Here is a 12,573-nt window from a genome sequence, read left to right as displayed (position 1 = left end):
GTGTTGTCACATCCATGTACAGCGCAATTTCCATGTTTCGCTCGCCATGTTGTTGTGTCCTTTATGGTCTCCTCACTACAACTGGGCGGGGCAATCCATACAGTGGGTGGGAATCCAGAGGGGGGGCGTGGGGATCATCTCCCTTGCTGACGTAGTAAAGGGAAGAGCTTATCAACACGCCGTTTTGATGCGCCATTCTCAAATGTTGGGCATAGTTTGGTTTACACATTATGAAATTTCTAGCCACTGGGGTGACTTAAGAAGGTCAGAGGAACTCATTTTAACGTTAAAAAACCTCAGAAAGTGAAAATTTCATGCCATGGGACCTTTAATAATAATAAAAGTGGAAGTCTGTGATTCGAATTCAGTAGCTTTCAGTCCACTGAACAAAAATAATTGCGTGTCAGGGAAAATTCTTCCCCTGGCCTACACTTGAAAAATCTGAAAGGCGGTCTACCTTTAACATTCAATTATTACAAGTCCAGGAAAACATTTTAAAAATGACAATCTACCCTTTCATGAATTATTCTCTAATACTCGACCGTTTTCTGTATTCTTTTCTACACCAATTAAACGCCTAAAGTTCATGATATACCGCTAACTTTTTCGCCCCCTCCTTAATTTACTCAGGGCCAAATCCCACCCACCAGGGAGAGCGAAGGCTATGACAGCAGCCGACCACATCTTTCCAAATTGCTCTTATGCAACACACTCGAAGGAAAGTGCTATCCGTCCACTTCTATATGCTGAAGCTCACAAACACCCGAGATCGCCTCGTAGCGCTGTAACTGACAACGGAAAGAGAGCAGACCACGTCTCCCTGAGAGCGCAAACCAATATCGCTCTCTTAGACCATGGATAGTTGTAGCATCATCGGGATTCGAACTCGCGATCTCCAGCAGACAGACCGAATGCTTTTCTCTTGCCCCACTCAGGAACCAAACCTCTAAACTTCATCTTTGTCTTACATTAACTTCTCATCTCATCTCATTATCTCTAGCCGCTTTATCCTTCTACAGGGTCGCAGGCAAGCTGGAGCCTATCCCAGCTGACTATGGGTGAAAGGCGGGGTACACCCTGGACAAGTCGCCAGGTCATCACAGGGCTGACACATAGACACAGACAACCATTCACACTCACATTCACACCTACGGTCAATTTAGAGTCACCAGTTAACCTAACCTGCATGTCTTTGGACTGTGGGGGAAACCGGAGCACCCGGAGGAAACCCACGCGGACACGGGGAGAACATGCAAACTCCACACAGAAAGGCCCTCGCCGGCCACGGGGCTCGAACCCAGACCTTCTTGGTGTGAGGCGACAGCGCTAACCACTACACCACCGTGCCGCCCTCACGCTGTTCTATTTTACTTAATTCAAAAGAACATCCCTCATGAGGTGAAAATAGAGTTGATGGAGGAAGAGAAACAGTGAGATGTGCAGTACAGGGATAACACCGGAGCGGGACTGGAACACACAGCACTGTGGTGATCTTACCGTCAGGAGGTTTCGCTTCCAGTTCATGAATCCGTGCAGGTCGTTGGCTTTCTCGATCAGATCAGGACCCTAGGACATGGACACACACACACACACAGAGTGTTTGGTAAACTGGGATGCATGAATACTGTCATCCCCCTACTTGGGTTTGTTGATGGTGTAGTGGCTGGTTGCTTTGTGTCCCGGGGCTCCCTCGTGTCTGTTGCCCCTTTTCCACCAAAGCAGTTCCAGGGCTGGTTCGGGGCCAGTGCTTAGGTGGTGTTTACATTAGACCGTATCCGTATCGTTTTCGTCGCGGATGCACTGTCCGTTCACATTAAAACGCCGGGAAACGACTCCACAGGCGAAACAGTTTGAATCCGCCAGGGCCCACGTATTCAATCCATTACGTGTCTGATCCAGTGCTGTGTAAACATTGAGGAACGAGGATACGCTGTGCTGAGCTCTAGCTGACGTCGTCATTGGACAACGTCACTGTGACATCCACCTTCCTGATTCGCTGGCGTTGGTCATGCCACATTGGTCATGTGACGCGACTGCTGAAAAACGGTGCGGACTTTCACTTCCTGTTATTTGTCCCGAATCACTGCTCATGCACTCCACTCGCACGCTCTCTGAGCTGCACAGGGCCGGAGTGCGCACCCTCCAGAGGGCACTCGCTGTTCAGGGCGGAGTGATTTGGAGCGCAGGATGCCTGCGGAGCCGAGCGTATCCGTGTATTGGCGTTGCTGTGTGCACGCGAATCGTTTTAAAAACATTAATCTGATGATCCGCTGATACGGTCTAATGTAAACACCACCTTAGTTTGGAACCGGGTTTTCTGTTTCCACTGACAAAGAACTGGCTCTGGGGCCAGAAAAACCGGTTCCAGGCTAGCACCAACTCTCTGCTGGGCCAGAGGAAAGAACCGCTTACGTCAGCGGGGGGCGGAGTTGTTAAGACCAACAACAATAACAAGACCGCGAAAGATCGCCATTTTTAAGCGACGAGAAGCAGCAGCTGTACAAACGCGAAGTCATCCATTATTATTATTGTTGTTGCTGCTGCTGCTTCTTCCGTGTTGTTTTTGCTTTGATATTCGCACCAAGGTTTATGCAAACGTAGCGACGTAATGACGTATACAACGACGTAACTGACGTATACAACGACGTAATGACGTGGCTTCCGTTAGCACCGCGAGCTATGGAAAAGCAAACTGGTTCTCAGCTGGCTCGCAAGTTGAACGAGTTGTGAACCAGCACCAGCACTGGCCCCGAACCAGCCCTGGAACTGATTTGGTGGAAAAGGGGTATGTGTTACCTTCTGGCCCTCCCTTTTAGGTCTGCGGTCATGGTTAGTTTTGCCAGGAGTCCCTGCTTACACTCGGCGCAAAATGTATACTCTGCTTAACCATTTGGTGACACTGGGCATTAGAGTGCATCAGTTGCCCCCTAAAAATGAAAAGTTCCTCCGATCATGATGCATTTTTGTTTTTATGTTCCTTTTGGTAAGAAAACACACTGGGTGAAATATTTTGACAAAATTCAAAAGTTTAATGGTGGCACCTGGAGCTCAAACTTATGGAAAAAGCTGCTATTTTATGACTTTTATGACAAAATTTCGATCACTTTTCATGGAGCATTATGGCACCTTATAGAGTATACCAAATATCTTAGATACACGTTTTTAGTCCATATTCTAAATATATTATCAAGCACAGTTTGAGTTTTAGCTGTTCATTGAATCATTGTTCAACTACTTTTAAACAATACAAATGTATTATGAATCACATTAATGCTTCTCAATCCCTCGCAAAGGTTCTTAAAAGGATAGTTTGGGATTTTTGACCTGAATCTGTATGGCATCCCCATCAATAGTGTCGTGCAAACACACTGACTTACCCCTGACAGCATCCTGGGAGTCCAGTTCTTGTCCAGTTTTGGTCCAAACGAAAGTAGTCCGGCAAGTTTGTTGGGGTCACGAAAGTAAAACGTTTTTCGTCTCAAAACAGTATGTGTTCAAAAGAGTGATATATTTGCATCACAAAACCGTTGTCAAATAAAAAGTCAGACCTCGAAATCGCTTGGCACTATTTTCTCTCCCTTCTTATCACTGCGCGCTGCCGCCAGGTGACAGCCACGGCTGTTTCATTCATTGTTTACTAGTGATGGGAATTTCGGCTCTTTTTCAGGAGCCGGCTCTTTTGGCTCTTCTTACTATAAGGAGCCGGCTCTTTCGGCTCCCAAACGGCTCCTGAGATTTTATTTTTGATTTAAAGGAATACGCCACCCCAAGATGAAATTGAGTCAGTCCCTGCAGTCCCTAGAGTTGGATGAGTGAGCCAAAGCGTTTTGTAGCCGACCAAGCCATTGTCCTGACCTATAAACGCCCAGGTTAGCTTTAGCTTAGCGTAGTCGCTGTAATCCGGCGTGTCCAGCTAGCATGTCGTTGCAAAAGTGAATCAAATAATTCAAGATTTTTTATAATTATTTCTCATGACTTGTACATTCACATCGAGTACACATATCAATGCAAATTAACACGAAGGGATTTACTAGACCAATTTATATCTGGAACTATTTTCAGCCACAGCACAGGCAAAGCACCGCTGCAGGTGCAAAGACACCACGCAGCGCCTGAAAACGGGTCTTTGCGCCTTCCTTTTCCTACCTATTCCTTTAATTGCTGCAATTAACTAGTTAATTCTGATTCTATTTCTCCTCTCAGTTATAATCTGTCCTGCTTTTGAAAAGATCCTCTCTGGGGGGACAGATGCTGCCACTATACACATCCTCCGTGCCATCACGTGTGTAAGCCGTGGATAGAGTGCAGCCTTGGTCTCCCACCAGCTTAGTGGGTCTGCGTTTCGCTGTCACCTGGCGGCAGCGCGCAGTGATAAGAAGGGAGAGAAAATAGTGCCAAGCGATTTCGAGGTCTGACTTTTTATTTGGCAACGGTTTTGTGATGCAAATATATCACTCTTTTGAACACATACTGTTTTGAGACGAAAAACGTTTTACTTTCGTGACCCCAACAAACTTGCCGGACTACTTTCGTCTGGACCAAAACTGGACAAGAACTGGACTCACAGGATGCTGTCAGGGGTAAGTCAGTGTGTTTGCACGACACTATCGATGGGGATGCCATACAGATTCATGTCAAAAATCCCAAACTATCCCTTTAACATGATCTCTGGGTCGCAAGAAATCAATAAATGGAGTCCAACATTGTGATTCAAACCTTACGCAAAAACATAAAATAAGCGTTTTCTGGCAAAAAATGAACCGCATGGTGCCACCATCAGACTTTTGAATATGATCAAAAAAATTTACAGGATGTCTTTATTGGTGAAAAGGAACACCCGAACAAAAATGCATCAGATTTTATGAAAGTGACGGCAACTGATGCACCCTACTGGGCATACCTAACAACCTGTATTTTCTATCCCTCTCTCCATCTCGTTACATGTCGATCCTGAGACACCAGTGATGCGGACCTCTCCCGCTCTTCAGACCTGCCTGATCCATCCTCATGCCCTACTTCTGGCTGGAGTCCCATCACGTCACTCTTGTGGAGGACCGCCCCATACGGACAGTCGAAAGTCACACTTATAAGCTGGCTCTGGACACGTACAGTTTTGCTATGATGGCCGAGGACTACGATCACTGTGATAACTTTAGAATGCAGTTATCATGAACAGTTTTACACTCAAGGCTCCATCAATGAACAGATAATAACTTCAACAAAACAGGCTTCATGTTAAAACATGTTCTACACTCAACCTGGACACCACACAAGATTGAGAACCGTGCAGGGCAGCGGTAAACATCAGAACATGAAGCACCAGTGGGTTTTCGAGCCCATGGACTGATGATGATGATGATGATGTTTTAGCCAGTCTTGGCTATAAAAAAAATAAACCCCAGCCTTGTTTCTTACTTCTCATTCTGTCTTTTCCCTATGTCTTTTGGTGGTGCTTTTGCGTTCGATTCCACAAAATAACCTGCTTTAAGACCATTAAGGGGCATCATCTGATGATATGCTACAAATCCAAAACCTTACACTGCTGTTCCTTTATCTCTGAAAGACAGAAAGGACTCAGGCTGCTGTGCTACAGTACAGTCTGAGTCCGCACTGGGATCTCAGTCACGTACCGGCCTCATGCCCAGGTGATACGTGTTCCCGAGGCAGATGTGACAGTCCAGCTGTTCCAGCTGCTCGGCGGTGATTCCCTTCATGGTGCCCTGCGTGCCGACCGGCATGAACACCGGCGTGTTAACGCTGCCGTGGGGAAGTGTGAGCACACACGCCCGCGCCTTGCTCACCGGACACTCGGCTACAATCCGGAGAGTAAGAGGGACCGCAGAGGAAACCGCTCTACCAGCTGCCATGTCTGATTTACTCTCGCATGTGTCGCTTTGTGCTGCGGGCGCCGCCATTTTGAAAGCCGCTAAGAGGTCAATTTCCGTATTCCCGCCTAATCCCCGCCTCCCGTGCGCTGATTGGCTGAAATCAGATTTCCTGAAAATTGATTGGTTGGTGTTCCTATCGGCTTCTTCGATTTTGATTGGTCTTTGTACAGTAGGTGTGAACAACCAGCCAATCAGAGCGCAGGAGAAGAGATCACGTGAAAGATACCAGGAAGTTGTTTCATAAATATTATTATTATTATTATTATTATTATTATTATTATTATTATTAACAAATTAATTAACAATTAATTAGTAAGGATTGATTTCTAATTATTAATTAATATACGTATTATTATTATTATTATTATTACATATATTAATTAATAATTGGAAATAAATAATTAATTAATCATTCTTTCGTAGATAATAATAATAATTATTATTATTATTATTAACAATTTAATTAACAATTAATTAGTAATTATTTATTTTTAATTATTAATGAATATACGTATTATTATTATTAATACATATATTCATTAATAATTGGAAATGAATATTTAATTAATAATTCATTTGTAGACAATAATAATAATAATAACAACAGCAACAACAGCAATAATAATAATAATAATTATTATTATTATTATTATTATTATTAATTAGTAATTATTGATTTTTAATTATTAATTAATATACATATTATTATTAATACGTATATTCATTAATAATTGGAAATGAATATTTAATTAATAATTCATTTGTAGATAATAATAATAGTAATAACAACAGCAACAACAGCAATTATTATTATTATTATTATTATTATTAACAAATTAATTAACAATTAATTAGTAATTATTGATTTTTAATCATTAATTAATATAGATATTATTATTATTGTTGTTGTGCTTTCAGGGGTTTAAAACGAGATTCTTTGTTTTGTGCCATTCCACAGTAATTTACTAATTTTTAGTAAATTATTGGTTAAATTTATTAGAACAAAAATGTGGATAGTATTGAATAAAAGAAAAACAAATTATTTCCCACCTCAGAAATGTTTTTATACAAAGGAAAAGACTTGGGAACAGGTCTCAGCCTCCAAACACATTTTAATAGACTTTGTATTTATGCTCTTTTTCTGGTCCCGAGACAAAATCTGTTTCTCTGTGGTGTTGGTTTTATACTGCATTTATGCAAAATAATCTGAAAATATGATTATGGTTATTATACATTTCTTTGAAAGTTTGAAAATGTCATTCTTAGTTTAACAGTTTACAAAAAAGATTTTACAAGATTTTAGTCTTTCACCATTCACTGTATATTAACTAATACTTGTTCTTTTGTAATTTTAAATCTTACTAACTTACAAAAAAGGATTTATTTATTTTTATTTATTTTTTTTAATAAAGCTCCTTTATGAATGTTCATGAAAATAAAACAATTTATCAGGGAATGCAACCTTCGAAAAGCTGTTTTCAGGGTAAAATTTTAATCTCATTTTAAAAAATGAAAGATTTGTACAGTTTTATTGTTTCGTTAAGGAGTCCTCGCACCCTGGTCACAGTCTTTTTCCATCTCCTCCCCTCCTGCAGGGGCTATAGAGCACTGTGAACCAGAACCACCAGACAGAAGAGCAGTTTCTTTCCCCGTGCCATCAACCTCATAAATATCTGACCTGAACCTTCCTTGCCATGATACTACTGTACCACTTTTACCTCCTGTAACATCCTCCTGTTTGCACGACCTCACTGCACTCAGCGTACCCTGGCTTTACTATACTGTGTCTTGTCTGTAAATATCCTGCATCTTGTATGTATATGGTGTACTGTTTATATTGTTGATAGCAGACATATGTATAATGTATACTGTATATTATAGATATTGTATATTATTGATATCGACCTTTTTATGCATAATATATTATATATAGTAGATATTATATGATATATATTTATAGCTAGATATTGTATAACACAGATATTTTAGATTTATTGTCATCGTCGACTGTCCATTGCGAGCAATGATGACTGCTTTATTTGGATGTGCAGGAACGCAGATGAGCGGTGAGGCCTGCAACAGAGCCGTCCACAGCGGTGACGTTCTTTCTCCTTTCCTAATGAAGCACCTTGCACAGTAAGGTAACAATGTCATGCCCTCATCGTGTTCTCTCTCTGGACCTCCAGACCTGATGCCAAGTGGTGCACAAAAGTGCCACAGACCTGACGGGTATGGAAGTTGCCTCGCAGTGACAACTGACTTGCCGAGTGATGCCATCCGTTGGCGATTTGAGTGGCTCTTCCGCATGTCATCTGGTGGTGTGCCATTGACCCTGTTGGGTTAATCTGCTACATTGCACCGAAAAGTGCCCTGCTGCCAGTGCCTTATTGGTGATGTACTATTACAACCCCGATTCCAAAAAATTTGGGACAAAGTACAAATTGTAAATAAAAATGGAATGCAATAATTTACAAATCTGAAAAACTGATATTGTATTCACAATAGAACATAGACAACATATCAAATGTCGAAAGTGAGACATTTTGAAATTTCATGCCAAATATTGGCTCATTTGAAATTTCATGACAGCAACACATCTCAAAAAAGTTGGGACAGGGGCAATAAGAGGCTGGAAAAGTTAAAGGTACAAAAAAGGAACAGCTGGAGGACCAAATTGCAACTCATTAGGTCAATTGGCAATAGGTCATTAACATGACTGGGTATAAAAAGAGCATCTTGGAGTGGCAGCGGCTCTCAGAAGTAAAGATGGGAAGAGGATCACCAATCCCCCTAATTCTGCGCCGACAAATAGTGGAGCAATATCAGAAAGGAGTTCGACAGTGTAAAATTGCAAAGAGTTTGAACATATCATCATCATCTACAGTGCATAATATCATCAAAAGATTCAGAGAATCTGGAAGAATCTCTGTGCGTAAGGGTCAAGGCCGGAAAACCATACCGGGTGCCCGTGATCTTCGGGCCCTTAGACGGCACTGCATCACATACAGGCATGCTTCTGTATTGGAAATCACAAAATGGGCTCAGGAATATTTCCAGAGAACATTATCTGTGAACACAATTCACCGTGCCATCCGCCGTTGCCAGCTAAAACTCTATAGTTCAGAGAAGAAGCCGCATCTAAACATGATCCAGAAGTGCAGACGTCTTCTCTGGGCCAAGGCTCATTTAAAATGGACTGTGACAAAGTGGAAAACTGTTCTGTGGTCAGACGAATCAAAATTTGAAGTTCTTTATGGAAATCAGGGACGCCGTGTCATTCGGACTAAAGAGGAGAAGGACGACCCGAGTTGTTATCAGCGCTCAGTTCAGAAGCCTGCATCTCTGATGGTATGGGGTTGCATTAGTGCATGTGGCATGGGCAGCTTACACATCTGGAAAGACACCATCAATGCTGAAAGGTATATCCAGGTTCTAGAGCAACATATGCTCCCATCCAGACGACGTCTCTTTCAGGGAAGACCTTGCATTTTCCAACATGGCAATGCCAAACCACATACTGCATCAATTACAGCATCATGGCTGCGTAGAAGAAGGGTCCGGGTACTGAACTGGCCAGCCTGCAGTCCAGATCTTTCACCCATAGAAAACATTTGGCGCATCATAAAACGGAAGATACGACAAAAAAGACCTAAGACAGTTGAGCAACTAGAATCCTACATTAGACAAGAATGGGTTAACATTCCTATCCCTAAACTTGAGCAACTTGTCTCCTCAGTCCCCAGACGTTTACAGACTGTTGTAAAGAGAAAAGGGGATGTCTCACAGTGGGAAACATGGCCTTGTCCCAACTTTTTTGAGATGTGTGTTGTCATGAAATTTAAAATCACCTAATTTTTCTCTTTAAATGATACATTTTCTCAGTTTAAACATTTGATATGTCATCTATGTTCTATTCTGAATAAAATATGGAATTTTGAAACTTCCACATCATTGCATTCCGTTTTTATTTACCATTTGTACTTTGTCCCAACTTTTTTGGAATCGGGGTTGTAACTAACCCATAGCTGGAACCCAGGCAGGTGCTACCACTCCGGGTCAGAGCAGACCTGGGAGCAATGGTGATGAAGGGGTAACTCCACTTTCCCCAATACTCAAGTCCTCCCGGACCTGAGACTCCCCACCGGTTGCAACACCCAGGACTAGAAATGACAGTATAATGCATTATGGATAGAAATAGAGAATAGAACAGGATAGAGTAGGATAACTTAGGAGAGAATAGAATAGAATATGACAAATTAGTATATATTCAGATAGAACATAGAGAATAGAATGCATGTGCAGAGAACAGAAGAGAACATGACAAAAAAAATAACACAGACTAGGACAGACACGAGGACAAAATAAGAGAGCATATTATAAGAGAACAGAAGGGAATATGATCGAATATAAAGCATTTTGAAGACGTAAAAAAGAACATGACAAAAGTTCTTTTTTAGTTTGGAGAAAAGAATAGACAGTCATGACAATACATGAATAGATAAAAAAAACCAAGAAGGGAATATGACAGAAAAAGAAAGCATCACGAAGACACAGAACAGAACGTGACAAAACACTCTACATATTATCCACAGAATAGGCAGCAATGACAATCCAACAGAATCCATCCATCCATTATCCATAACCGCTTATCCTGTGCAAGGTCGCAGGCAAGCTGGAGCCTATCCCAGCTGACTACGGGCGAAAGGCGGGGTACACCCTGGACAAGTCACCAGGTCATCACAGGGCTGACACATAGACACAGACAACCATTCACACTCACATTCACACCTACGCTCAATTTAGAGTCACCAGTTAACCTAACCTGCATGTCTTTGGACTGTGGGGGAAACCGGAGCACCCGGAGGAAACCCACGCGGACACGGGGAGAACATGCAAACTCTGCACAGAAAGGCCCTCGCCGGCCACGGGGCTCGAACCCGGACCTTCTTGCTGTGAGGCGACAGCGCTAACCACTACACCACCGTGCCGTCCCCGCTTTCTTACTATTTTGAAAATATAGTTCACAGGGATCGACATTAACTTTTAAACCCACTTGCCCAGGGAGGAAAGTGAGGGTTAATTTCCATTTGCCTCCCAGTATTATTACTTTCCCCCTATTTTGCAAGTACTACTTTTTTTTTTTTTTTTAGGAAAACCATAGAATAGTTGTGAATTGCAACAGAAAATGAAGATCACACAATGAGTTGAAGTTTGGTTATTGATTAATTTTTACTTTTACTTGTAACGGACAATAAACAATTTTATCCAAAATAGTTTTTCCTGCCTTAGTCGATTTATTTCGATTTCACGTGCATGCAGCTGTTGTAAAGTTCAGTGTGTTTGTGTAGAACTCTCTCTCAGACTGTAGGTTCATTCCTCAATAATGTAGAAATCATAAAATAGAAATCTATAACAAAGTTTGTATGAAGAAAACAATAGGGTGCCAAGACTTTTGAACAATACTGTGTTTGAGAATATTTATAATTCTTTTTTTTTGTTATATCATCCACCTCTGGGTAAAAAAAAAACCCTGCAATGCATCATTACAGACAGGATAATGTTTCAGTTTAAAATTATTGTTTAGTGTGTAGGTTGTGGGTGTTTTATACAGACCTGGCAACCTGTAACTGAATCAGTGCAGCCGGTCTGTCATGATGCAGCACGTTCTGTTTTTTCTTTAGCCTAGAGGTGGATGATATAACAAAAAATGCGATATATAAATTTATTGCACAGGACTGTGTTCCTCTGATAACAGAAACAAAGCTCGACGGCACAAAAATTAACCATGTTGAAGACATATTAAGCCTTGCTTGTATGAAAGACGGTGTCTGTCTGACCCCATCTGTAATTATCACGTGATGCGTGACGTCATGCACAAGGGGTCTATAAACAGTATGCATACCATACTACAACAGCGGGGGGGATATAAAATAACTTGCAAAGCAGTAAATGAAACCGAGACTCAGGGACGTGCACGGGATTATAGAGGGGCAGGGGCTCAAAGTCAGAAAAAGGGCAGCAAGTGCATGATTTTTTTTCCCCGGTCCTTTCCAAAATATGGAAATGTAGATTTAAAATTAACGGTAAGTACTTAGCTATGTGTCCTGTGTTGGTGAAAGTGATATGCAATTGCCATTTCTTTTGTGTCAGCAAAATTGTCACTCACATCATCATAGGCTTGGAAGACATGCAAAGCAATAAAACACTGGTGCATTATTAGGCTTTTTTATTGTTAAAGATTTAACATTGAACAGTGAAACCTGAACTTTGAACAAATAAGTAAATAGCCTAATGGACAAAATGATAAAAATCAGTCCTTCCTCTCATAAGGTAGAAGCCTAACATTCCAGGGGCCTTAAAGCAGTCACCTTCCGGGGGCCATGTCCCTGTAGATATTAATGACCTCATTGTGATTTATGGGTACGTCTTTTTCAATCGAGAGGAGAAGGAGATCAGAGAGCCTCTCTTCTTTGCATAGGCTTCTGAGTACATTTTTCACAAGCTTTAGCTTGGAGAAAGACCTCTCTACTGTTGCAGTGGACACTGGAATCGTGGCATATATTCTCATCTCATCTCATTATCTCTAGCCGCTTTATCCTGTCCTACAGGGTCGCAGGCAAGCTGGAGCCTATCCCAGCTGACTACGGGCGAAAGGCGGGGTACACCCTGGACAAGTCGCCAGGTC

General features: G+C 41.7%; 1 protein-coding gene across 2 annotated transcripts in view; it reads right to left on the bottom strand.

Moving 5' to 3' along the window:
* The window catches only part of qtrt1 (queuine tRNA-ribosyltransferase 1), a 50,961-nt gene extending 45,046 nt beyond the window's left edge, over positions 1–5,915 (bottom strand). Inside the window, exons 1-2 of one of the 2 annotated variants that reach the window (XM_060942483.1) lie at positions 5,631–5,915; positions 1,498–1,566 (exon numbers count right to left, since the gene is read on the bottom strand). In XM_060942483.1, the coding sequence (XP_060798466.1) occupies positions 1,498–1,566; positions 5,631–5,915 (354 nt within the window). The remainder of the gene's footprint in view (positions 1–1,497; positions 1,567–5,630) is intronic. The other variant, XM_060942484.1, reaches the window with a different exon arrangement.
* Positions 5,916–12,573: the final 6,658 nt, after the last annotated feature.

The sequence above is a fragment of the Neoarius graeffei genome, chromosome 16 (genome assembly GCF_027579695.1).
Source record: "Neoarius graeffei isolate fNeoGra1 chromosome 16, fNeoGra1.pri, whole genome shotgun sequence".
NCBI classification, from domain to species: domain Eukaryota; kingdom Metazoa; phylum Chordata; class Actinopteri; order Siluriformes; family Ariidae; genus Neoarius; species Neoarius graeffei.
The sequence above is the reverse complement of the archived record's forward strand: the minus strand, read 5'-3'. Positions and strand labels throughout refer to the sequence as shown.